This window comes from Podarcis bocagei (genome assembly GCF_964188305.1).
Source record: "Podarcis bocagei genome assembly, chromosome: 10".
Taxonomy (NCBI): Eukaryota; Metazoa; Chordata; class Lepidosauria; order Squamata; family Lacertidae; genus Podarcis; species Podarcis bocagei.
Window position 1 is genome coordinate 19076318 of NC_138135.1, and position 27381 is coordinate 19103698.

Sequence of the window (27381 nt, forward strand, 5' to 3'; positions counted from 1 at the left end):
GTCTTACCCAGATTCAATCTCATTCTGTGTGCTTGTACATGCTCCACTGGTGCATGCCGTCATCCCAAACATTGCTTCATTGGGCTCTTATTATATTACAATGTGGGTGATGCCCCACAAGAGATAGCGCTCATCAAAGCAAGCTGGGAAAGCAATTTGCTGATAATTGAGAATAAGGAAGGGTTCCAGCTTTCCCCATGAATTTGGAATGAAGATGGATGCTACAAAAACACAAACTTACAGTATTATAACCATTAGCTCCAAGCGTGGATTGCATAAAGCAAAAAGGGGAAGATATGCAAAATGCATCACCATAGGAACTGCTCTCCAAACATGTGTGGGTGACAGAAGAATGATGATTAGGAGAGTCCCCATTGGCTGTAAATGTCACCTGCTTCTAGAAAAGAAATGAGATCAATGTGTGGTCTCTACAGGAGTGGAGAATGTGTTGTTCAATAATGGTTTGGCACAATAGACAAGGTTGTTCTCAGTGTGGCAAAGCTCTGAGCAGAGCCGGGAAATGCTACAGTCGATATGAATGACAAACAGAAATGCTCATGATCATTAATATCATTTTTTGTGTTAATATTGTGCAAGGAATATTTTTTTTTAACAAAAATTAAATCACATAGTATAAATCTTGGAAAATTCAGTTTTAAATGGAACTAGCTCTACTTTCTAGTTCAACATGACCCAAAAGGAACCAATTCTAGTTCACATTTGTCCCTTTATAAAATGAACTAGTATGGTTCATGTTCAGTTCAAGTTCATCCAAATGATCCTCAACAAAATAAATAAACAGGAGGAGGGGGGAAGCAAACCAAACAAGAGTATGAATTTGAAGTGGAAATCGAAATTTTATCCCGAAATGAACTTAGTTCACCTAGCAGTTATAGGAACTACTTTCAGGTGCAGTTCATAAAGTTTTGAACTAATTTAGTGAACATTGTTGAACAAAACTAGTTCATTCCAAGCACTGGTACATAGCACATGCTAGTTAGCCAAGTCAATTCCACACTGCTGGGTCTCATTTGCTCCAGAGGCAGCTGAGAGATATGAGGGCGGTTTTTTTGTTTCAACCTTGTTGTTTGAGAAGCGTTTAAGGCTCAGAATTGGAAGACCATATGCATAAAAAGTCTAGAAATTTTCAAAATGCCCTCAAAGAGCACATCGTAGTTTACATGCAGAAAGGTTAGGTGAGAGCCCAGAACTTTGAAGCTGTCTGTTGCGCAAGCATTAATTCACTGTGAGCCATCACAAACCCAAGATCAATGAGCGCATTCCCACATTAACAATCATGAGAATATGCGGGGGGGGGGGGGAGATGCATTATAAGTAATAGATCCTGACAGCAAATGAGAGGAATGAAGGCTCATAACAGGCATGGCATTAAATGGGACTGCACTTAATGCGTCATTTCCCATTAATAGCAGCTACAGGAGACAGGGTAAACAGGGCATGTAAACACCGTCATGTGTTTTAATCTGGTTTCAGCTGGTTGTTGATTTGGATTATTATTTTTGGAACATTTTAAATACTTGTTATTAACTCTCCCCTTTTTTAATTAAAAAAACCCCTGATAACGGTCATCATTCAATTCTTCCTGCAAATTGCTTTGGGTTTTAGTTGCAATCAGATGGTACACAGTGGTACCTTGGTTGTCCAATGTAATCCATTCCAGGAGTCCGTTCGAATCTCAAAACCATTCGAAAGCCAAGGTGCGGCTTCCGATTGGCTGCAGGAACTTCCTGCACTCAACCGGAAGCCACGGAAGCCCCGTCAGACATTCGGCTTCTGAAAAACATTCGCAAACCATAACACTCACTTCCAAGTTTGTTACAGATAGGTAGCCGTGTTGGTCTGCCATAGTCAAAATAAAAAAATTCCTTCTAGTAGCACCTTAAAGACCAACTAAGTTAGTTCTTGGTATGAGCTTTCGTGTGCATGGTATCTGAAGAAGTGTGCATGCACACGAAAGCTCATACCAAGAACTAACTTAGTTGGTCTTTAAGGTGCTACTGGAAGGAATTTTTTTATTTTCCAAGTTTGTGGCATTCAGGAGCCAATTTTTTCGACAACTAAGCCGTTCAAGAACCAAGGTACCACTGTATAATAAATGTTGTGAAATATAAATACAGTGGTACCTCAGGTTAAGAACTTAATTCTTTCTGGAGGTCCGTTCTTAACCTGAAACTGTTCTTAACCTGAAGCACCACTTTAGCTAATGGGGCCTCCTGCTGCTGCCGTGCCGCCGGAGCACAATTTCTGTTCTCATCCTGAAGTAAAGTTCTTAACCCAAAGCACTATTTCTGGGTTAGCGGAGTCTGTAACCTGAAGCGTATGTAACCTGAAGCGTATGTAACCCGAGGTACCACTGTAAATATATAAACAGGACCAGCACTAGAGGGGGTTAACCATTTCCTTCTGGACCATAGTTCCAAAAAAACCAACACCCCCCACCCCAACCTCACAAATAGAAGCCGCTCTGCTCCACTGCCTTTAACCACTGGCGGAGGAAGGGGTTGGAGGGAGCGAACTGGCCCCAGACCATCGGGGAGGGGGGGTACCATCATGGCCGCCCCCAGACATGTGCCACACACACCCCACCGCGCCAGACACCATGCCCCTGCCTGCTCTTCGCCCCCAGTACCGGAGGATGCAGCTTTGCCACTGCCTTTAACAGAGGCTTGTTAAAGAGAAATCAGACAACTTAAGCTTCTCCTTGCAGGTATCTAAACATCCCCAGCCAATAATTGCTGGAGATCCAAATGATGTTGAAGGGATGTCAAACGTTCAAGAGTTGGCAACTCTTTATAATGCTAGACAGTTCCTGATACCTGAAAGCTGTCGGGTGGAGAAACAAAATTACAAGCCTGGTAGATGAAGGGAACGCAGTGGATGTAGCCTACCTTGATTTCAGCAAGGCATTTGACAAGGTGCCCCATGATATTCTTGTAAAGAAGCTGGTAAAATGCGGTCTTGACTATGCTACCACTCAGTGGATTTGTAACTGGCTGACTGACCGAACCCAAAGGGTGCTCATCAATGGTTCCTCTTCATCCTGGAGAAGAGTGACTAGTGGGGTGCCACAGGGTTCTGTCTTGGGCCCGATCTTATTCAACATCTTTATCAACGACTTGGATGATGGACTCAAGGGCATCCTGATCAAATTTGCAGATGACACCAAACTGGGAGGGGTGGCTAACACCCCAGAGGACAGGATCACACTTCAAAACGACCTTGACAGATTAGAGAACTGGGCAAAAACAAACAAGATGAATTTTAACAGGGAGAAATGTAAAGTATTGCACTTGGGCAAAAAAAATGAGAGGCACAAATACAAGATGGGTGACACCTGGCTTGAGAGCAGTACATGTGAAAAGGATCTAGGAGTCTTGGTTGACTACAGACTTGACATGAGCCAACAGTGTGACGCGGCAGCTAAGAAAGCCAATGCAATTCTGGGCTGCAACAATAGGAATATAGCATCTAGATCAAGGGAAGTAATAGTGCCACTGTATTCTGCTCTGGTCAGACCTCACCTGGAGTACTGTGTCCAGTTCTGGGCACCACAGTTCAAGAAGGACACTGACAAACTGGAACGTGTCCAGAGGAGGGCAACCAAAATGGTCAAAGGCCTGGAAACGATGCCTTATGAGGAACGGCTGAGGGAGCTGGGCATGTTTAGCCTGGAGAAGTGGAGGTTAAGGGGTGATATGATAGCCATGTTCAAATATATAAAAGGATGTCACATAGAGGAGGGAGAAAGATTGTTTTCTGCTGCTCCAGAGAAGCGGACACGGAGCAATGGATCCAAACTACAAGAAAGAAGATTCCACCTAAACATTAGGAAGAACTTCCTGACAGTAAGAGCTGTTCGACAGTGGAATTTGCTGCCAAGGAGTGTGGTGGAGTCTCCTACTTTGGAGGTCTTTAAGAAGAGGCTTGACAACCATATGTCAGGAGTGCTCTGATGGTGTTTCCTGCTAGGCAGGGGGTTGGACTCGATGGCCCTTGTGGTCTATTCCAACTCTATGATTCTATGATTCTATGATTCAAAGGGCCATCCTCTCAATTAATGGGCTGCAATAGAGGTTCTCAAAGGAAATTACACAATATCCTCCATGAAATGTAAATGCAAAAGTGGCCAGGGCTCCTGTACCTTTAATAGTTGTGCAGAGGCGTGGATTCCAGCTGCTGTTAAAGCTGCAGCAACACCTGGCCCCTTTCGCATCAGGCAACTCTATTGCTCCCTCCACTGTGGCTATGCGAGAGAGACCTGAGCTTAAAACTGTCCAAGCGATTAGAGATGAATGGCTTTGGAACGTTTTTTAAACAATCTGTTTCCTAAGGCTGGCTGCATTTCTGTGTTCATCCCACACTCCCTTCCACTGACAACGGGCACACGGCCTTTGCACAACGGGTAGTTAACATAACAAATTGTCTCCCTCGACCTGTTCTGTACCTCTCTTATTTGTAATTTTTCTCTCTCTTGTAAAAGATGAAGCACAGGGTACTTTTCATGCCGGCCTGTCACTTTTGAATTTATTACACCCATTTTGCAAGGAAAGTGTGTCAGCCTGGCTGTCTAGGCCAAGTTTCTGTACTGGTACATTGTGTCACCCAACAGCCGCAGTATCTCCTCCCGGCCACAGCCAACAAAAAAAACCAAAAAACATTTTAACACCAGCAGATAAAGCATGCAGGCTAAGACCCAGGAGACGTGCTATTGAATTCCAGCTAAACCACACGTTTTAATGGAGAACTCAGTAAGCTCAGACACTTGACAGATGGAAGTAGGGACACGATTGCATTACTGTCCTGTAGTTATAAAGCAGCAGCCATATCATATGGCAGCAGCAGTCAAAGACATGGGACAGCAGTTGCATGGGCAGGTTCAAAAGAAGGTGACACTTCTGCAACAACAACAACAACAACAACAATAATAATAATAATAATAATTTTTAAAAAATTATTTATACCCCACCCTCCCCAGCCAGAGCCGGGCTCAGGGCCAGGCAAAACAGCTCTGTCTTGCAGGCCCTGCAGAAAGATGTCAAATCCCACAGGGCCCTGGTCTCTTGTGACAGAGCATTCCACCACGTTGGGGCCAATGCCGAAAAGGCCCTGGCCCTAGTTGAAACCAATCTAACCTCCTTGAGGCTCGGGACCTCCAAAGTGTTGTTATTTGTGGACCTTAAGGTCCTCCACTGAGAGAGCCAGTGTGGTGTAGTGGTTAAGAGCGGTAGATTCGTAATCTGGGGAACCAGGTTCGTGTCTCCACTCCTCCACATGCAGCTGCTGGGCGACCTTGGGCTAGTCACACTTCTCTGAAGTCTCTCAGCCCCACTCACCTCACAGAGTGTTTGTTGTGGGGGAGGAAGGGAAAGGAGAATGTTAGCCGCTTTGAGACTCCTTCGGGTAGTGATAAAGCGGGATATCAAATCCAAACTCTTCTTCTTCTCCCATGGGGCATACCAGGAGAGGCGGTCCCATAGGTACGTGGATTCTAGGCCGCATAAGAGTTTAAGAGTTGTGAGGAGGAGGGAATGGGACCATGCAAAGGACCCAACCTGTGTGCAAGGACCCAAGGGTGGATGTCAGAATGAGGTGTGATAGGAAATGTACTGAGCATTTATGCAGACCCTTTGGTGTGTTCAAAGATCTTTTCACAATCCTTACTACAGCCCTGTGAGGTAGGCAAAACTAGTTAACTCCATATCAGGCTGAGAGAACAGCAGCCTGCCAAGAGCAAAATGTGAACAAAGGTATTCACAGTTCGGCAGCACACATTCTTCGCCTCGATATTGCAGCACCTTCAGCTCCTGGACCAATTAGTTCTCCTACCTGCTTGATTAGACTGCAAGTCACCCCACCGTGATTTACCAAGTACAATTTCCACATTCTTAAAATAGGCTGGTTTTGTTAGTGCTGGCTGGTGCTCTTGTTTACAGATGGGATTCGGTACAAAAAGGGGCCTTCAGAAATGTTCCCAAATAAAACCAACACGAGAGACGCTGTGTGCTCTGCCCAGCTTCCCACAATTATCATTTGTTATGTGCTTGGTTAAAAGGGAACCCCGATGCCTCATTATTTCTAAAGTCACAGATCATCAATCCCACCAAAATTACAGGGAAAACGATGTGGCACAAAACAGCAGTTTTCAAAACCATTCCCTTTATTTCCAATCTCCAGGGGAGAGAGCTGTCACTTTTGCAAACCCTCCAACATTTCTCTGATGGAAATAGGGACGTTCTTATGGAGCTAAAAGAGCACCACCCGCACAAAGTTGGAATATCAGCAGTCTTGGGGAAACACCAAGACGTCTTTAAAAGGGGTGGAAGTCACAAACACAGCCCAGTGAGGATTAAGCATGCTTAGTGGACACTGGATGCTGACTGACTGGAATGGAAAACCAGAAGTGGGAAGCAGGGTTAGATGGACCTTTGGTTTGATCCGGAAAGGTTCCACTTTGGTTCCTACACTCTCTCTCCACAGATGGTAGGTAGTTATAGGAGTGGCTACTGCAACAGAACTCTCAGTCTCCTTCTCTCTCTCTCTCTCTCTCTCTCTCTCTCTCTCTCTCTCTCTCTCTCTCTCTCACACACACACACACACACACACACACACACACAAATCTCTGACTGTTAGTCATTCCTGGCATATAGAATGCAAAGCACATAGTAGATGGATTCTGTTCTCCATAGGAAACAGCTTCAAGGTTGTTGTCATTAGCATTCATAAGAGAGGAAAGGGTAGGAAGCCAGCGGTGTGCTTTTTTATGTAAGCAAATGCTCAAATTGCAGTGAAGCCGTGGCATCACAGAAGTCAAAGGTGTTGCCGTGAGTGTAACTCCGCAGTGAAGGTCCCCACTGGGGTTTAATGAGCATGGACACATTTCTGATTTCTTTAGACAAGCTGTCTAATGAGTTACCTATTGAAACTAGAACAGAACAATAATTGAAAAGGGGTTATGCTTTCAGAATAAAACTCTTCAGCCTGAAAAGACCGGCTTTTGCAGCGACCTGATACAACCCACCCCACTTCAAAAATATTCTTTCATGCTCGTTTTCCCCTAGTGGTAGGAACTGAGAAATGCAACACTGGTAGGGGTGGATGAAATCTCTCGATTTCAGTTTCTCACTTTCCCCAGTCTTAAGATCACTTTGTGATTAAAAAAGAAAAATCCATACACATTTTGTCTAATAGTCATATTTTTACAAGCCATTTCCCCTGATATAGTACAAAATAGTAGATGTGGCAGGGAAATTACCTGTAGTTTGTTAAAGGTACTGAGAGTTGTTAGGAGACCCCTATCCCCTTCACAAAACTACAATTCCCAGAGTGGTTTAACAATCAATCCCTCTTCTTGGAGAACTCTGTGAATTGTCAGCCAAAGTTCCCAGTGTTATATTTATGCAATAATTGGAATGTGGTACAATGCCCCATTGAATTGAATGGCATTTAATCCTGTGTAAATGTGCAGATGACTGCAGCCTTATTTGACCTTCTTAGGACTGACTGTAAGGAAATGAAGATCATTTTGGGCTACCACTGATACAAAAATAAAAGAACAATCTTTTCAAAGGATATCACACACCCCCCACCACGATCAGATGAGAAAAGCTGGATCTTTTGTCTATAAAAGAGCAATGCATCTGCTCAACAAATAAACAAAATTATCCAGCCAAAGTTAAGCACTTTGAAGCCCTGCTGATTCCTTTGTAAGAGAACTAAATTCATGCCTAACTTTTGCTTCTTGAAATCCATAGGATTTGAAAACACCTAAGGCAGCAGTCCTAACCTGGGAGTAAGCCCTACTGAATTCAAATGGACTTACTTCTGAATAAATCTGGTGAGGATTGTGCTGTAATTCTGCCCTGTGTTTTATCACTTTTCTATTATGCATTTTTTTGCCAGCCATCACAGCTTTTACAGGCTATGGTCCGTCCAAAATTAAGCATGTGTTTTTAAGTCACAAGGGGTTAGTCAACGGCTTACTGCTCCCTTCCTTTGAAATTCCTGGCGTTTAAAATTGCCTCACTTTATCAGGATTGAGCCCAACATTTTCTTGAAGGGGGGAAAAACTGGTAAGAGACACACATACAAACAATATAACTTGCCTATTATATTATGTGCAAACCGATGCCAGTTCATTCCTTAGATGTTCTTTATGCTGCAAATGCTAAACAAACAAACAAACCCTTCTGCGGCTTTGCAGATTAAGACTGACAACACCCCCCCTGAAGCACTGCATGATATCCAGCTCTTGTTCAAATTCAATGGGACATTTGCATTTATTTTCACGTGAGCTGAACTCTCACAATTCAATTTACGTGCAATATTTTGTTTTCGATTATTTACAGAGGTACTGAATAAGGTAACTGACATCCAACATATTCCAAGGAGAGCACTTTGCATTTATATAAAAGTAACTCTTTTCTTCTTCTTCTCCCCGCAACTCTCTGCTGCCCGACCTCCTGTCCTAGACTATATGCAATAAGAAGAGAATCTGGAAAGTATTTGGGGATTCTCTCAATGCCAAACTTTTCCCCATCTCTGGCGAAGCTTTAATTCTGAGACTTGGCAGGACAATTCTCCCCTTGAAGCCTGTGTGTGTGGCATGTACCCAATTCTCTCCCCCCCCCCCACCGCCATGCATGTTCCCTTTCTCATATTGATTTGATGATCGGAGGCTTCCTTTTAAAGCAGCCTGCACTGAACGTTAAGTTTTTGATCTATTAGGCAGCAGTGGGAATCTGCCTTTGGGAGAGGCTTTAATGTTCCAGTTACATAGCCTGCCCCACCATGCACCAGAAGGATTGGGTGTTTGCAGGTAACGAGCCACAGATCAGTTACAGAAGTTTCAAACGTTTCCTTTGGCAAGACACCAAGTTGAGAATTTCCTGTAATGTAATAATGCAGCTCATTGAACGTTGTGTTTATATGTGTGTGTATAACAGCAAGAATAATTCATATTTGTTATTTGCTGTTGACTCAAGTGCATTTCCCAACACGCTTTGACAGCTGATAAGAAATCCTCAACCCTTTCATTATTCTGCAAATATCGCTTTGCTTGAGCAGGATTCATATCCTCTTGATACCTTCCCACGCAGCACATTGATTGTGGTTTCGTTTCACCGCTGGCCTGTTAAATTCAACAAGAAGGGTAGTCAAACTTGCTTCCACTTAAAAAATCTCGGAGGGAGAGCTGGCAACGTGGGAGGTAATATTGATCAAGCAAACTGCCATCGATCTCTTGCCCGCTATTATTCTGGAATGGGGAAACAAGGTTTGAAATATGATGCACGGGGCATTCTTTTGAGTTTTAATTTCAAGTAAGTCCCACAGGCCTGGAGGCTGCTATAATCCCACGGCAGCCAGTAGCATTTAGAAAGCCTATCAGTGTGCAGAACGGAAACCCTGACTGGTTTCGACCCCCATATCTTCAGTGATAAGGAAATTTTAGACTCTGGACCTAATGATGTCACAGCTGTGGGGGGAGTACTCTGGAGGGTAACGTGTGTTACTTTAGCTATTTTTTTTAAAGTGGTAAGCTAGCCCTGTTGCGCTTCGGGGAGGGGCACCCTGCTCATTCTGTTGAGGGGGGCTCTGGATTTCACCCCAAAAGTCCTGCCCTGACGAAACTGCTGCCTGCAGTTACCCGACAATGCCTGCGCCTGCCCTTTTATTCTCTTCAGCCAGAGTCCTGTAACCAATCACAAAGTTCCCCCTGAAAATCCTGTGGCCCATTGGACTATAGCTAAGGACCAATGAATTCAAATGGAATGCTCACTAAAGGACCTATCGCAGCTTTAGGATTACACCAGTGCTTATAAAAGCCACATTCTGCTGTCAACTGCCATAACGGAAAACCTAACAGTGCACGGTTTAGCAATTTCATCGGCCTAGCTGCTTCTTCGCAAACTGCCAACTCAAAAACCCTCACACATTGTGCCTTCCTGGATCAGTTCGGGCTCATCTACACTTGTTTGCCCCGCTGCTTTCAGCTGGGAAAACCTGCATTTAAGCACTGAATCAGAACAAATAGCAAGCACGTTTTCTGTAGATTGCTATTTTTTCCGATTCAGCTGTAAGTTGCGTGTTTTCCAGGAGAAAGCTGCCAGTCAAACACAAAACTGTTCGGAACCATGCCTAGACAAGGGGGAAACTACTCAGACTCATGCTTTCTAGGAAGTGTGGACAATCCCTAGGCCTTTTCTCCCTTATTATAATTATTTACACACCAAACAGTTTATGCAACAGAAAAGTGTTTTTACATCTAAATCTTCCCTCATATTTTCCTCACAAGAACATGTGTCCACCCTACTCCTAGAATTTATACCAGGCTTGGCCAGTTTAAGGGTTTCATATTGTCTGCTAGCGATTGCTGGAAGAGATCAATGGCCACTAGCCACGAGGGCTGTGCTTTGCCTCCACGGTTCCAGGCATCTTCTGAATCCTGGTTGCTGGAAACCACAGGTGGGGAGAGTGCTCTTGCACTCAAATTCTGCTTGTGGGCTTCCCACAGACATCTGTTTGGCCACTGTGAGAAAAGGATGAGCCATTGGCCTGATGCAACAGGTTCTTATTGTGCTCTTAAGAATCTGTCACCTTCCTTTGCAATGAATGAGGAAATCTTGCTCATACAGGGTTTCTGTGCGCGCAACATCCTGTTGTAAGAATGGTAGCCAGTGTAGAACAGCAATTAAAAGCATCACACTTTGTTTAGTCGTGTCCGACTCTTCGTGCCCCATGGACCAGAGCATGCCAGGGACTCCTGTCTTCCACTGTCTCCCGCAGTTTAGTCAAACTCATGCTGGTAGCTTCGAGAACACTGTCCAACCATCTCGTCCTCTGTCGTCCCCTTCTCCTTGTGCCCTCCATCTTTCCTAACATCAGGGTCTTTTCCAGGGAGTCTTCTCTTATCATGAGGTGGCCAAAGTATTGGAGTCTCAGCTTCAGGATCGGTCATTCCAGTGAGCACTCAGGGCTGATTTCCTTAAGAATGGATAGGTTTGATCTTCTTGCAGTCCATGGGACTCTCAAGAGTCTCCTCCAGCACCATAATTCAAAAGCATCAGTTCTTCGGCGATCAGCCTTCTTTATGGTCCAGCTCTCACTTCCATACATCACTACTGGGAAAACCATAGCTTTAACTATACGGACCTTTGTTGGCAAGGTGATGTCTCTGCTTTTTAAGATGCTAAAAAGCATCACACTAGTGCTGAAGAAATCCAGGATCAAATTCCCACACAGCCATGTCCCTCACTTGGTGACCTTGGAACATTTTGCTGCCTGACCCAGCTCACTGGGTTTTTGTGAGGATAAAATGTGAGGATAAAAGAGGCAGGTTCACGTATTCTGTCTTGAACCCCTTAGAGAAAAGGTGGGATATAAACGTAATAAGTTCTGAATCTGGCTTATGAGTCTTTGAACTGCAAAGGACAAAGCCTGTAGCAGTGTTTTCTTTGCCATGGCAAACAAGCAGCACAGCTACACAGGGCCTAGGAAGGGAGGGAGGTAGTGTGTGTGTGTGTGTGTGTGTGTGTGTGTGTGTGTGTGTGTGTGTGTGTGTGTTCAATGATTGCACTGTTTGGCAGGATTTTGTGACAACAGACATACATATGGTAACAGTTTGCGGTTCTCCTAGAGTGCAGACACTTTGTGAGCAAACTGTCTGATATTAACAGTTTGTTATTTCAGAAAGGTGCCAGCTCGAAATTTTTGGCAGCCTGGGGTACCGGGCTTATACTCCGTATAATATAGTAAGATATTCAGCTTGGCTGGCTTCCCCTCCCCTTCCTTCCCTCAAAAAAATAATAATAAAAATCAACAAGTTTTGCAAACCAACAAATGAAAAATACAGATTAATTTTTTTTCACAGACCAACAAGGAATTGCAAGAGAATTTTTCCTCCTAACCCCCCCCCCCCCAAAAAAGGAGGAAAGTGAAGAAAACAGCCACCAAATATTCACAAAACAATTATTGGAATTGATAGCTTGACCATAAGGATATGTTGTTCATCAAATCATAGTGACAACTTAAAGTATTTTGCTACAGACAAACACTAGCAGTAGAAGATCCAGAGAGATCCACAATATCTAATATATTGTGCTCAGTCGTTGGGATTGTTTCTATTTTGTCTTGAAATGGCAGGCTCTGTCTCACATTTTTACTTCTTCCAGTTCTGGTGTTGTCAGAATTCATTTCAGAAATATTTCAGAACACAGGGAGCTGGTGGAAAGAGACATCTCTCCTGACATACGGTATGCCATTTTTCCTTCCCCAATGTTTCTCCTGAATGGAAGCCCTCAACCCTCATCCCCAGCTGACACCAATGCAGCTGCATTTGATAATACCCACCACCTTATTTCTCTTGCCTTCCTTCTCCCGGTCAAAATTTGGACTGTAAGCGCCTCAGGGCAAAGACCCCAATCCTTTGCTTGTGGAATTCTGTAAGACTCTGTGCAGCAGAAGCAGGGAAACTGTGGCCCATTGTCCACACTGGCTGAGGTTGATGGAAGCTGGAGTCATCTGGTGGGCCACAAATTCCCCATCCCTGCAATATACACTGAGGTGCTAAATGAAAACAAGAACATTGTTTCTCCATCACAATCACGCCTTGTGCAACACAGTTCCTGATTTATTACATTTATGGGCAGAGAAACAGAACAGAGCCATCCATCATCACACATAGCAGAACTGCAGGCAAGGCCCCTCTGCGAGTAGGTGCTTTCAGCTCACAGGAACATTTAACGATTTCTTATGGTCTACTAATAGTTGGGCTGCGGCCTACTATTGCAAACTGGCACACAGTTTGGCAAATTGCTGACATAAGCACATTGGGAGAGACATTTCTGTCACATTGCCTCCCCGGAGCAGCTCTTCTTGCCAAGAAAGTGCCGCTTCCAATATCAAGATGTAGATGTATTCTGAAAGCTATTTCATTTAGTATTGGATAAGCAGCAGCAACCCGCAGCTGGCTGAGTTACATTTCCTCAAATCTGTTTAGCTTTCGTGCGGTTGGGGAAAGGTTCTTCTAATAAGCAAGTTCAGAACATCCAGAACTGCATCTTGAGGAAATAAACAAGATTTCCGTGATCTTCAGCGAGACTCTTTGGGGAAGAGTGTAGATAGATTTGTCACCTGTCAAATACCCCCCCCCCAGTGACTTTTGAGACAAAAGAGGCAAAGATAACTTTCCTTGTGGAGGCAGTTTCATGACACACAGCTACTGAATTTCTGCCTGTATCGCCTAAGCTTGCAAAGGACAAAAACAGGGACAGTGTGGGCAGCTACCAAGGCCTCATCCTGATGGTTGGACTACCAAACCATGCCCAGTTGCCATGAAAAGGTACTGCCTCCAAGAGAGACCTGAGCCATCTAAGGTGTGGGGGTTCCACTCCTTTGCCCCACAGCAGCCCCTCTTCTCCATCTCTCCCCACTGGCCCCAAATCCTGGTGCAAAGTGACTACCTTTCAAAACTGATGTTTTTGTTTTTTAGAATTCCAATCAACACCAGGTATCAGGCTACCAATCATACATAAGCCAGGCCATTGGACTCACCTAGTATCAGGCACTCTTTCAAGAAAGCTTAGTTACCATTAGTAATATTGACAGCCATTGTCATTTGACTATTGGACTACAACTAAGGCAACCCAGGCATTAAGTTCACTGGGTGGCCTTGGGCCAGCCACTCACTCTCATCCTGGTCTATCTCACAAGACTGTTGGAGGCGACAGGAGAAGAACCAAGGAACTCCTTGTAAGAAAGGTAGGATATCAGTATAAATGAAATAGATAAAACTTATCTGTTAGAAACACTGACCGCCTTCTGAAGATCCCGAAGCTTCTCCAAAACAGCCTGGGAACTTACTACAGAAAACATTGTGACCAGCTATAGTATTATGTGAGAACAGTTTTCTCAGCTCATTATAATTTGTCTGACAGTGACTCACATTTCCCCCATCTTCTCTATCTATGCCTTTTGTCTGTCATAACCATCCTGGGGGCGGATGCGTCTGAGGCCAGATGTCTTTTTAGCATGCTGTTTCTAATTGTGAATAATTTTCTTGCATGAGATGCATGCTACTCTCAAGAGATGGCTCTGTGGATAAGGTGGGGAGAGTACAGGAAAAGTAAGCACTGGGGGACATAGACCTGTCATTGAACTTCACGTCCTGATAGATCATTATACTGGATCCACAGGCAGCAAAACCCTTTAAACAAATGACACACATATCCTGTATCTCCAGCCTTCTGAAATTTTGCAGGTTACCTTGCTAGGGGCACTTCTATGATATATGGCTGTATGCCATTTGTAGAATAGTCACCCCCCAAAAAACACCGTGAAGGAATAAAATCCCATTTTCATCCCCTCCTGCAAAAAGGTCAATGTAAAAGTCACTTAGCACAAAGGCCCCAAGGCATATTTGCTGCAATTTGACAGGTCTCTTATACATGCAATATTCATTCACATTGCATATAAAACAGATTAAGTAAATCCTTTTCAACACACACACACAACTGTAAAGGATTTCCTTGCAGAAAAAACCCTCTGCAGCTTATGTCCAGAAATTCTCATTCTCTCAGAAGGGGCTATACCTTGCCTGAAAATTTCATCCTTTGAGGGAAAGGGTGGGGAGACATCAAATTTGAATAGTGCCCAGCGTGTACACACAAACGGGCCTATTTAATGTCACTGACATCCAGAGAAATAATATCCTGCAAATATGAATCCGATTAGTGCATGAAGGTGTTACACCAGAGAGTAAACTGCCCTGCCAGGCTTAGTCTGGGTCATCACTTCCCACCTTGACAGGAAATGGGTCACCAAAAGCCTTTGTTATCGCTCTTCCAAGATTCCAGACATGAGGGACATGAAGCTTGATTTCCCCAAAACAGGATTCAGAATTGGAATCTGAAGCATTTCATATGCTCTCCAATTCGGTTCAGAATGGATCTCTGTCTTCTTCATAGGGAGGGTTCTAATGAAATCTTGTCATTGATGCACACCTCAGTTTGAAAAGGCCTCACCAACTTGAAGGTCTTGCCGCATAATCAGGCCAGGTAAAGACTACAAAGGCCAAGATGCAGCAACTAGAGCTCATGTTAGATGGTCAGATTAAGACTTTCCGTTACCCAAACTCTCAGTACACCTACCATGATTGGCCTTCACTCAAGTTCCTTCTGCAATTCTCACCCTGTTTCTTTATGGTTAAGAACCTTGCACAGCTATAGTGTTGATGCTTTTTGGTTGGGTTTTTTAATTTTTCCTCCAACTTTATAATTAGGTCATTAGTCATTTTAAGAAGGCCCACCCCCATGGTAAAGTCAGTGTGCTTTGTTTTGCGGCAGGCATTCTGCTCGATGAGACCAAAGGTTGGTCTCCAGCATTTTGTCCTCAGCAGTCAGCTGCCTCTGGAAAGCCCCCAAGCAAGATGGAGCACAATAGCACCCCAACTGCTGGTATTCAGAAAGACTGCTTCTGATGCTGGAGCGGTCAAAACCCTGCTGGGTCAGTCCAAAGGCCAATCTTCTGGCAGGAACATTACCAAAGCCAAAGACTGAACCTAGGACCTTGCCAGGGGAAATATGGAACCTTTCGCATACAGAGTTTGAGTTCCACACTACAGCCCTTTTTCCTCATCACTTCATGCTGCAATTCTGCTTTCCAGCATGGTGAACCCATCATCTAGGCAACCTTTTAACAACATAAATTATGCTAGTTTGTTCTGGGAAAGGCTTTTCCCTAGTATCATGGAGTGCTTCCACTATCAGCTGAATAATAATAATAATAATAATAATAATAATAATAATAATAATAATAATTTATTTATACCCCGCCCATCTGGCTGGGCTTCCCCAGCCACTCTGGGTGGCTTCCAAAAGAATATTAAAATACTATAATACATCAAACATTAAAAGCTTCCCGAAACAGGGCTGCCTTCAGATGTCTTCTAAAAGCCTGGTAGTTGTTCTCTTTGACATCTGGTGGGAGGGCGTTCCACAGGGCGGGCGCCACTACCGAGAAGGCCCTCTGCCTGGTTCCCTGTAACTTGGCTTCTCGCAGTGAGGGAACCGCCAGAAGGCCCTCGGTGCTGGACCTCAGTGTCCGGGTAGAACGATGGGGGTGGAGACGCTCCTTCAGATATACTGGACCAAGGCCATTTAGCACTGAAACGTGCTTAGGCCGAGTTACTGCTTAAGACTTCACACAGACAAGTAACCGAGTGCAACAATTTATTCCAATCATATTTCAAAGCCAGGTTGCAGAGACTATCAGCTGCATACATTCATTCATAGCCAATGAATAAATAAATACAAGTCAGGTTTTTTGTTTTTGTTTTACTTGTAGAGTCTGAAGCCCCTGGGAGTTAGCAACTGATTTTTCCAATAATGGTCAAGTCTCCCATCCTACCAAAAGTTCCAGGGCCATAGTTCTGTCATGTTAGCTTAGTCACATTCATTTCAGCTCTTCCAACAAATTCAACAGCAGGCTCAAGTGCTCTTTCAAGCTCCATCAGTGCCCGGAGACACAGAATTCCAGCCTCTAGAATGAGCTACAGGTCATAAACTCTCCTTTGGCACTGCCGCTTTCAATTCCTTGTTCTGATCATCAGGCTTTGTGGGCTTCACATCATCGGGTTTCCGAGGTGAAGGGGAGAAAGGACCCACCAGCCAAGACATTGGAGCATGGTGTAAGACATAGTCCAAGATGTCGTCCACATACTCCTGGGCTTTGAGGGCCTTCTCTTGGCTTTGGCTTAGAATGCTGTTGGGGAGGTCTTTGAAAGAGTGAGCACTGGCGAAGTAGGTATGAAGCTCTTCTATGTTGCGGTAGGCCAGCTGGATGTTCAGCTGGAAGTTAGCTGGCAGGCCTTGGATGCTGGCAATCAGGTTCTTGTAGGCTGCTTGCAACTGCTGGGTGATGTGGTGGGACATGGCCAAGGTCTGAGATTCTATCTGCAATTAGAAGGAAGAAGTCAACAGATCCCTCAACCAGGGTTCTACATGCATGGGTCAAGCCATGTCAAGCCACCAACAGTTAGCTCCATTGGTTAGAACATGGTGCTGATAATGCCAAGGTCACAGGTTTGTATGGGTGCATATTCCTGCACTGCAGGGGGTTGGACTAGATAATCCATGGGGTCCTTCCCAACTCTGATTCTATCACCATTAAATCAGTAGTATAGCCATACCTGACGAAGCCTCTCCTGGCTTTCCTGGAGTTTCTGCTGAACACTTTCCTTTGTATCCTCTATCTAGAGAGGAAACAAACAAAAATCAACAGAGCAGCTTGGAATAAACTAAAGCCAAGACAACCCTTGTAATTGCTACACATTTTGTTACCATACCTGTCAGATAACTACTGACCCCTATGAGGCCCCAGTGCATTGAGAGAGATGGGAAAGATCTCTCAGTTAGATACATATTTTCATAAGCAAGCACATGCAGATGTTGAGCTTCTTGTGCAAATAAGATTTCCCTCTCTCGTAGCTTGCCATGTTGGTATCAACATTGTTCATCCTCACACAATGATACCTGATTTTACACAACCATACAATTACACCCCTAGTTTTCCACTGGTGCTCAAAAGCAACCATCAATATTTAACTAGTGCTAGCAATTTGCTTTGTCTAAATGTGACACTTTTACACACTTCTTATGAATCAGGGTCATCTCGCTCTTAAAGCTGGGTATTTGCTATACTGCAGTTTCGCATCTTGCTGCTGTGTGGAGCTTCACTGTGGTCCAGAGATCAAAGCATCCTGTGACTCAAGGATCAATTGCCACCAGCCATTGCTATATCCTCAACAGTTCAACATCTTGAAATTATGCAAATCATGCTCCATCTCCAGGTTTTCCAGTTTTCCCAATGAGCAAAGACCAATATATTTGTCTGCCCAGAAAACCCTGAAAATTTCCAGAAGATTCTGGGGCACATTCTGTGTATAACGTTTATGCAGAGTGTTGGGGCAGGAGCCTTCTCGGTTACAGTGTTGACTGCCTGAGGTGTTGGGGCAAGCGGATGGGGACAGGCCCATGGCACAAATCTCCATATGCAAATTTGCCCCACCCCATGCCTCCCTCTAGAAACAGCATATGGAGACCAAATGCTTAGATTCCCATGCCATGAACAAGGAACACAGATATTTACAGAAGCTTAAAAAGGAAGCAGGCATCTTTTTCCTGTGGTTAACAAAAAGTACACACCGCAGAAGTGAAGACCCTACCTGCCCAATGGCTTGACGCAGCTGAATGAAAGTCTCTCTGATGTTTTCTCTGGCAGCTTTCATCCTGGCTACAGCATGCTGATAAGCACGATGTTGGATCTTGGTTGACAGAGAACCAAGACGCACAAAGTACCCCCGAGTCTCAAGGGGTGTGCCCACTCCTTCTGCTGTAGTTTCTGCAACTTTTGCTAAAGAGCACATTTAAATATTGTTACTTTTAAAAAGGTTTCTGCCCTAGCTAACTTCAAACACACACCCACACACCCCAGGAAAGATCACAGCATACCACCTTTCGAAATCCCATAATCAGAAGGAAGATTCATGAAGTATGAAGTAGTTTTTTACTCAAAGCAAGGCCTTTGAAAGATGTTGCACCCATCTAGGATGAATGCGACAAAAATCAGGCACCACTCTCAGGGCAGCCTCTCATGTCTAGTCGCTACCTGCTTAAGTTTCAGAAGGTGCTCACACCTGGAGTAGAGTCCTGGAGACTATCCAAATAAACATGGTTGTCCGGCAGTTCAAACAAAGGTATGTTTGTTTCCCAGTAGGCTCCTGATCTTAAGGATAAAGTAGACACCAAAGAAGCTGTGAGCATAGCATGCAAGGCCGTCTTACCCACAGGCGCTAGGGGTGTGGGGCACCCGGGCGCCGGGCTCTCAGGGGCGCCAAGTCGAGAGTCTGAGGCCTGAGAGTTGAGTTCGGGGAAGAGCCTGCCCAGTGGTTGGAGCACTGCAGCAGGTGGCTTTGCTGCGGGCAGCTCTGCACCGCGAGTTTGGGGGCAACCAAGCCAGCGAGATGCTGAGGCAGCCGGCCGACTCTGCCCTCCTGTGCGCCTGGGATTGGGCAACCGGGGGGGGTGCCGGGTGGATCTTTGCACCCCAATGCCGCATATGCTTAAGACAGCCCTGATAACATGGATCACAATAGATCAGGTTGCTATTCTTTGCTTACCCAGTTCTTCTTCAGTCATTGGAAGGTAGTGGTCCAGCAGCTCTTCAGATTTCTCCAGCACTGCTTCTGCTCCACTGAGGGCCATCTTGCCCATTCTCGTTTCTACCACCATCTCTTTGCCATCCTGCACAGCCTTGACTACTGCTTCTTTTGCATCTGCTACTTTCGATGACACCAGCTCTTGCGTATCAGAAATAACCTAAAGCCAGATCATCAAACAAGCAGCTTTATTCATCACCCCCTGCCACACCTTACATTTTACTGCCGTGACCACCCACCAGAATTGTTGTGACTAGGCAAGCAACCTCTTATCCAAGTTGCTGTGAATCTGTTCCCCAAAGTTCAGGAATGCATGAAGACCAATATTCCAACAGTAGAATTAAATAAATGCTTGGGACATAAGAAAAGATAGTGAGCAGGTTGCAATCTACCTGGTCAGCTGTCTGATGAAGGATGGGGAGCTTCTCCTCTAGCCTGTCCAAGCCCTTGGAGGCATAGTGGCTTGCTGCTGCAACTACAGAGAGGATTCCTTCAGTTGCGGTGCACACATGAATTGTGGAAGAGGAAACTACTGTAGCCTACACACTTGTCATTGTTTGATCTAGCACCACATACTAATGAGGACATTGAGAACAGAGCATTTCACATAGGTGACATCACATATATATGGGATGGTCATCTTCAAAGATTGCGATCTAAAGAATTTGTACTATGGCTGCTGGCAGCAGCTAGGCTATGCATGGCACACAAAAATGGAATAATTTATCTGTGGTATAAAAACGTATGGAACTTCACAATCACAGGAAAGATAACCCACATTATATAAATTTCCAGAAGCTTAGAAGATCCAGAACATTATTATACTATGTGGTGGGACATTTATCATTTATACCAACACGACTAACCTCCAGGGCTCTTTGGCACTGCCAGTGTGGGGAAAATAGACATTTTACTGTTTCTAGTAATAGGTGCCTCCAATTTTCTTGACAAATAATGGATAAATGGGTCCCTTTGTCATCTCTGATATTTTTATGCTTTTTTACACTGGTTTTCATTTGTGTTTAATTTCGTACATATGGTGGAATAAGGTATTTAAAAAGAAAAATATCAGAACATTTCCAATGCAGCCTACTCACCCTGTGGTTCAAGCTTACTGAGAAGAGGCTGGGCACCGCTCACAGCAATATCAGAGACATGCTTCACACCTTTCTCAGCCAAATCAAGAACAACTTTCACATAGGGATGGTTCTCTTTGGTTGAGGCATAAGCAGAGGCAGCCAAATCATAGGTGGAGCTTACCAGAGGCAGACTGGTAGCTCTCTTGAGGACATCCTAGAGGTGTGGTAAGAGAACATCAGTAAAGTATCTCAGTGGCCTGTAATATTCTAGACATTCGTTCTACCAATGGCCTGTACCTAACTAGACACATCACAGTAAAGTTAGTGTCAAGAGGGACTAAATTCCAAACTTTAAAAATCTAACAGTGCTACGTTAGGATTAATCTATGCACCAAGTTTCAAGTTACCTTGCCTATTTTTTTCAATTGTTAAGATATTCAGCGCTGCCGTAGCTCAATATTAGAGCACGTGTTTTGTACTTCAGGACACAAACTTCTTTGGTTGCTTATAGAGAGTTGGGACGATAGTCTGTCCAAACCAATGTTGTCCTAGCAGTAGCTTCCTGGGGTATCAGGCAGGCATATTTTGTCAGCTAAATGCTTTGTATAGGATGGATGGAAAGGCCAGGGATTCAGGCTGGAGCTTTCTGGCTAAAGAGTCCGGGGTGGAGGGGAGCTGTGCCAGAGCCCCAGGACGCCAGAGCCCCGGAGCACCAAATGGCAACAAGAAATTTTATTTTGGAACAATAGGTCACTGAACTGACTTTTGCCCGCAAAGTGATACTGTGATACAAAGTCCACATAGTGACTGGCTACAGTGTATTACAAGGAGAAACAGCATAGACTGGGAAACTGTGGCAATTTATAGCTACAAGTTTATAGCAATATTGACTTTGACTGTGTTAATCTCTTTTTTCTATACCTTTGGACATTCTCCTTTGTTCTTGTATTTGGACACTTTATTTTATGGCCATTTTGATTTGCTCCCCCTAGAGGGTAAGTAAAGTTCGACACGGCCTAGGACAGTGGAATTTTCCAACAGGAAACAGCTCCCGTGGGAAGTGACCTTGACATGAGTGGCGCACAAGAAGAGATTGTCACAAGAGCCAAAATTAGGCAACAACAACAACAGCTGCAACAGCAACAGACAAAGAAAAGAGGCTCAATTTCTGCTGCAACTCCAGGACCAGCAGGAACAACAGAACAGGAAAAAGGAGCAGCTGCCTCTATGGAAGCTGTGACAGACGCTCTGCTTAAGATAAATCAAACTCTGGAGTCTTTGACAAAACAGACTTCAGAAAATACACAAAAATTAACAGAAATATCAGTAAGATTAAACCAGAACACAGAATCTATTAATAAATTGGTGGAGGAAAACGCTACTACACGCCAAATTGCCGAAGATGCCAAAGCTGTTGCTGGAGAGACGCAAGAGAAATTAGAGCCGATTGCCAAGAAGGTTTATGAGCATGATGCAACTCTGGCCTTGTGGGAGTTACAGAGAAAAGAGAGAAATTTGAAATTAAGATCGATCCCGGAGAACGAGAGAGACAACCTTGCGGAATACCTGACACGGGAGTTTGCGGACTGCTGGGATCTGGAGGAAGACGAATTTAAAATTACAACAGCTTTTAGACTGGGTAAAAAACAGGACAGAAAGACCCCGAGAGACTGCCTGATTACATTTAGATCCAAGGAGGAAAGAGACAAAATATTAGGACTACATTTTGAAAAGGCCCTGCAAATTGGCAACTCAACTGTACAGATTTTCAAAGATATCCCAAAATATATCTTGGACTTAAGAAACTTCTACAAGGACCTGGCTCTTCTGTTAAAGAAAAATTCCATCCGCTTTAGGTGGGAATTTCCACAAGGACTGTCATTTGATTACAAGGCAAAAAAGGTGAAAATAAAGACAATTCAAGATAAAGACAAATTTTTGGCAAGAAATCAGGAGGACTTACAGAAGGGGACTGTGGATGTACTGGCAGAACAGAGGAGAGCACTAGATATCCTGAATCTCTCGATTGGACAAAAACCACCACCATCAGAAGAAGAGCAACAACTAGGAGCTGTTGGAGGAGCCTTAAGAAAATAACAAGATGGCTTTGCAATTCCTTAGTTGGAATTGTAATGGACTGAATGGGCCATTGAAGAGAAGACAAGTATTTCATATTTTGAACAGAGAACAATTGGACTTGATATGCCTACAAGAAACGCACATAACTAGAGCCCACAGGAGACTACTTACAAATAAAAGGCTAGGACAAGAATTTGTTTCATCAGACAAAGTTAAGAAAAGAGGAGTTGTAATATATGTGAAAGAAAAATGGGCTCCAAAAATGATATTTAAAGATGAACAAGGGAGATACTTGGCAGTGGAGATACAAGTACAAGGAGAAAAATTTTTAGTTGTTGGAATTTATGCACCAAATGAAGGCAAATCTGACTTCTTTAAGAGACTTCATGAAACCCTGACGGACTACCTGGATTACAATATGATAATTATGGGAGACATGAATGGCGTGGTCTCCACTAATATGGATAAGGCACAAAGACTAACAATCAGTAAGGAAGGGAGACTTCCTAAGACTTTTTTTGAAATGACTGAAAACATGGACTTGATAGATATATGGAGAACAAGGAACCCTCTGGAGAGAGAGGGAACCTTTTTCTCCCAAGCAATGTTGACCTGGACCAGAATTGATCAAATTTGGATTACTAGTGGCATGGCCCCAAAGATTAAGAAGGTAGAAATCTGCCCAAAAACTTGCTCCGACCATAACGCCGTGAAGATGGAAATGAAACTAACAACAACTGGTCAATTTAGATGGAGAATGAATGACGCCCTCTTTCGAGACAAGGAAATCCTGATGAAGGCCCAAAAAACCTTAAAAGACTATTTTGAAATAAATTTGAGGGCTGACGTTGAGAAAAGAGTGATCTGGGACGCAAGCAAAGCGGTGATGCGAGGTTTCTTGATTCAACAAAACTCAATAATGAGGAAAAAACAAAATGAGAAAAAAGAAAAGATTTTGGAAAAGATAAAAGAAGCAGAGAAAAAACTAAGAGTAAAACCAAAGTCCCAGGAGATTTTAAGAGAGATCAAGTTATATCAATCACAATATATGGAACTGATGAACTTGGAGATTGAATGGAAGATAAAGCAGATGAAGCAAAAGACATTTGAATCAGCAAATAAATGTGGTAAACTTCTGGCTTGGCAACTGAAGAAAAGGCAGAAACTAAATACAGTCACAAGCTTAGAAGTGGATGGAAAGAATATATCTAAACCTAATGAAATTAGAAATTGCTTCCTGAGTTATTTTAAAAAGCTTTATACTCAAGGCCCGCAAAATGAAGAAGATATAGATAAATTCCTTGATAAATATGGATTACAAAAAATCTCTCATCAAAACAAGATGGATTTGAACCAGAGATAACAGAACAAGAGATAGAGGCTGCCATTCAGAATATGCAACTGGGCAAGTCCCCAGGACCAGATGGATTGACTTCAAGATACTACAAATCGCTGAAGGAATGGCTGATTCAACCACTGAAAGAAGTCTGCAATGAGATCCTTGAGGGAAAAAAGACACCTGAATCGTGGAAAGAAGCATATATTTCACTCATACCAAAGACAGAGACTGAAAAGACTCAACTGAAGAACTACCGCCCAATATCACTACTTAATGTGGATTACAAAATCTTTGCAGACATTTTGGCAAAAAGATTTAAAAGAGTGTTGATGGAGAAGATTCATGGGGACCAAGCAGGCTTTCTCCCTAAAAGACACCTAGCAGACAATGTAAGGAATGTGATAGATATTTTGGAAAAGCTAGAGGTGAATATAAACACTAAAGCAGTATTGATCTTTGTGGACGCGGAGAAAGCCTTTGACAATATTTCTTGGAGCTTTATGATAAAGAATCTCCATGGGATGGGGGTAGGTCAAGGTTTTGAGAATGGTATGGCCGCAATATACTCTGAACAAAAAGCTAAATTGATTGTAAATAATGTAGTGACGGAGGAACTTAAGATAGAAAAAGGAACACGACAGGGGTGTCCAATTTCCCCATTACTTTTTATCACAGTTCTGGAGGTGTTGCTGAATATGATAAGGGAAGACCAGCAGGTTAAGGGAGTGCAGGTCGGAGCTAAACATTACAAGCTAAGAGCGTTTGCAGATGACCTAGTATTGACTTTGCAAGAGCCAAACACTAGTACGAAAAAGGTTTTAGAAATAATACAACAGTTTGGCCAGGTAGCTGGATTTAAGCTGAATAAACAAAAAACCAAAGTCTTAGGAAAAAACTTAACAGAGGCAGAAAAGGAGAAGTTTCAAGAGGAGACAGGGTTGACATTGGTTAAGAAGGTGAAATATCTAGGGGTTTATTTGACATCTAAAAATGTGAATTTGTATAAAGACAATTATGAAAAATGCTGGTCGGAAATTAAAAAAGATCTAGAAATATGGTCAAATCTGAAATTGTCAATGTTAGGCCGAATTGCTGTGATCAAAATGAATGTATTGCCTAGAATGTTATTTTTGTTCCAGACCTTGCAGATCCTGGATAAGATGGAATGTTTTAAGAGGTGGCAGAAAGATATCTCGAAATTTGTCTGGCAGGGCAAAAAGCCCAGAATTAAATTTAAAATATTGACAGATGCTAAAGAAAGAGGGGGTTTTGCCCTGCCGGACTTGAAATTGTACTATGAGGCAGCAGCATTTTGCTGGCTGAAAGAATGGATGCTCCTCGAAAACACAGACATCTTAGATCTGGAAGGTTTTAACAATGCTTTTGGTTGGCATGCATATCTATGGTATGACAAAGTTAATAGTGTCTTTAAGAATCACATTGTTAGAAAAGCACTGTTTAATGTTTGGAGAAGATATAAAGATCTGTTGGAAAACAAAACCCCTAGATGGGTCTCACCAGTGGAGGCCAAGGCAGTGAAGAAACTCAATATGGAGGTCGGATGGCCGAAGTATTGGGAAATTTTGGAACAGGATGGAGATAAGTTGAAATTGCAAAGTTATGAGAAACTGAAGCATAAGGTACAAAATTGGTTTCAATACCATCAAATAGTGGAATTTTTCAAACAGGACAGGAAAATTGGCTTCCAGATGGAAAAATCAAAACTAGAAACTGAATTGTTAGAACCTAGTACTAAGAATTTATCTAGAATGTATAACTTGTTGCTGAAATGGAATACACAGGAGGAAACAGTTAAATCAGCCATGATTAAGTGGGCACAGGATGTTGGTCATAACATCATGTCAGATGACTGGGAATGGTTATGGAACACCGGTATCAAATTTACGGCATGTAATGCCTTAAAGGAAAACATTATGAAAATGGTATACAGGTGGTACATGACCCCAGTCAAGCTGGCAAAAATTTATCATCTGCCCGATAACAAATGTTGGAAATGTAAAGAGACTGAAGGTACCTTCTACCACCTTTGGTGGACATGCCCGAAGATAAAGGCTTTCTGGGAAATGATCTATAATGAAATGAAAAAGGTACTTAAATGTACCTTTCCTAAAAAACCAGAGGCCTTTCTCTTGGGCATTGTCGGCCAATTGGTGTCAAAGAAGGATAGAGCTTTTTTCATGTACGCTACAACAGCAGCAAGAATACTTATCGCAAAGCATTGGAAGACACAAGATCTACCCACTCTGGAAGAATGGCAGATGAAAGTGATGGACTATATGACATTGGCTGAGATGACAGGCAGAATCCGTGACCAAGGAAAAGAGACAGCGGAAGAAGAATGGAGAAAATTCAAAAGTTACCTTAAGGACTATTATAAACTCAATGGATGTTAGAGTGTTTTGGTTCTTAGGAACAAAGGGATACAGTGACATAAGGTTAGAATATAGAGATGACTAAGATGACTGAGGTTGGAAAGTAACAACTGGGAGTTGCTATAAAATTATAGACATTGGGATGCAGAAAGGGGGGGTATGGGGAAGTCCCAGAAAAGAGGTTTATGAAAATATGTTATGAATTTATACGTGTATGTTTGTTTTCTTAAGTGTTTGTCTGTTTTTTTTAAAAAAAATTTGTAAAACCAATAAAAATCTTTAAAAAAAAAAAAGAAATTTTATTTTGGAGTTTTATACCCTGCCTGCTAACCAAAACTTCGAGGCAGAGAGAGAGAGAGAGAGAGAGAGAGAGAGAGAGAGAGAGAGAGAGAGAGAGAGTTGTGCACATAATGGATAGTAAGACCTGATAGGAGAAACATACCTGCTGTACTATTTCTTTGGTCTCAGGAACTGGAATGCTTTCTTGACTTTTAGAAGTCATTGTGTGGTCTGACCTGGAAGACCAGAAATATAACTCCATTTGTGCCCGTTTCACACAAAAAGACTTCCTAACACAAGCCAGGAGTTCATCCTAAAGCCTTTATGAGAAAGGCAGTTTATTCCCTTTGTTCTAGCTTGGCTTGGCACTCAGCCAGGGAAGTGCTTCAGAGTCCCAAAAGCCAAGCAAGGCTTCCAACAGCGTCGTCTTGAGTTTAATAATGATGCAAGGCCTGAAGACAAGGCCCCATTGGTGCCACCTACTGGCAGAAGCATTATTACTTTGCACCACCGTTTTTCATCAAAGTTTGTAGCTATTCCAACCCCACATCTCAAACAAACCCCAAAAATACATCCCACCTACTCCCAGTCAGTGGCTGAATCTAAATAGATGTACACCTTTGGTCCTCTCCCTTTCCTCATTAATATTTTGCCCACTTTCACTCCCAATAGGAAAAGCAACCCAACAGGTAGTATTTCAATAGGTGCAGCTCTCCCCCAGCTTAGAGATGCAGTCTTGCTTTATCGTTAGTCAACGAGAGGGCTTTTTGGGTGTGGGTGTGCGTGCATGGATAATACATATTTTTAAAAGGTCTTTAAAAGGCACAGCACAGTTCTGCATTAGCCATTATTTCACTCCACGATAAAAAGGAACAGAGAAGAGATATTGGAAGGACTTGCAGAGACTTACCCTAAGAGGAGAAAGCTGGGTGAACAAGCCCCCAAATTACAGGCCTTCCAGAAATAAGACAGAAAGAACAT

General features: G+C 43.2%; 1 protein-coding gene across 1 annotated transcript; it reads right to left on the reverse strand.

Moving 5' to 3' along the window:
* Positions 1 to 16335: 16335 nt before the first annotated feature.
* LOC308595721 (perilipin-3-like) lies at positions 16336 to 26837 on the reverse strand. Its single transcript, XM_081210372.1, has 7 exons — positions 26564 to 26837; positions 20329 to 20524; positions 19624 to 19706; positions 19193 to 19391; positions 18239 to 18426; positions 17204 to 17266; positions 16336 to 16967 (listed from the first exon to the last, which is right to left on the reverse strand). Exons 1-7 carry the CDS (start codon positions 26660 to 26662, stop codon positions 16572 to 16574), a joined length of 1224 nt encoding a protein of 407 aa, XP_081066498.1. The 5' UTR covers positions 26663 to 26837; the 3' UTR covers positions 16336 to 16571.
* Positions 26838 to 27381: the final 544 nt, after the last annotated feature.

What these genes read in the sequence shown, in the direction of transcription:
- LOC308595721 (XM_081210372.1), bottom strand. Translation starts at nt 26,662, where the DNA reads ATGGAGTTATATTTCTGGTCTTCCAGGTCAGACCACACAATGACTTCT. An exon ending in CCAAAGAAATAGTACAGCAG is followed by an intron (nt 20,525 to 26,563) that starts GTATGTTTCTCC and finishes CCACACCTCTAG; the next exon opens with GATGTCCTCAAGAGAGCTAC. An exon ending in AATGACTGAAGAAGAACTGG is followed by an intron (nt 18,427 to 19,192) that starts GTAAGCAAAGAA and finishes TGTGCTCTTTAG; the next exon opens with CAAAAGTTGCAGAAACTACA.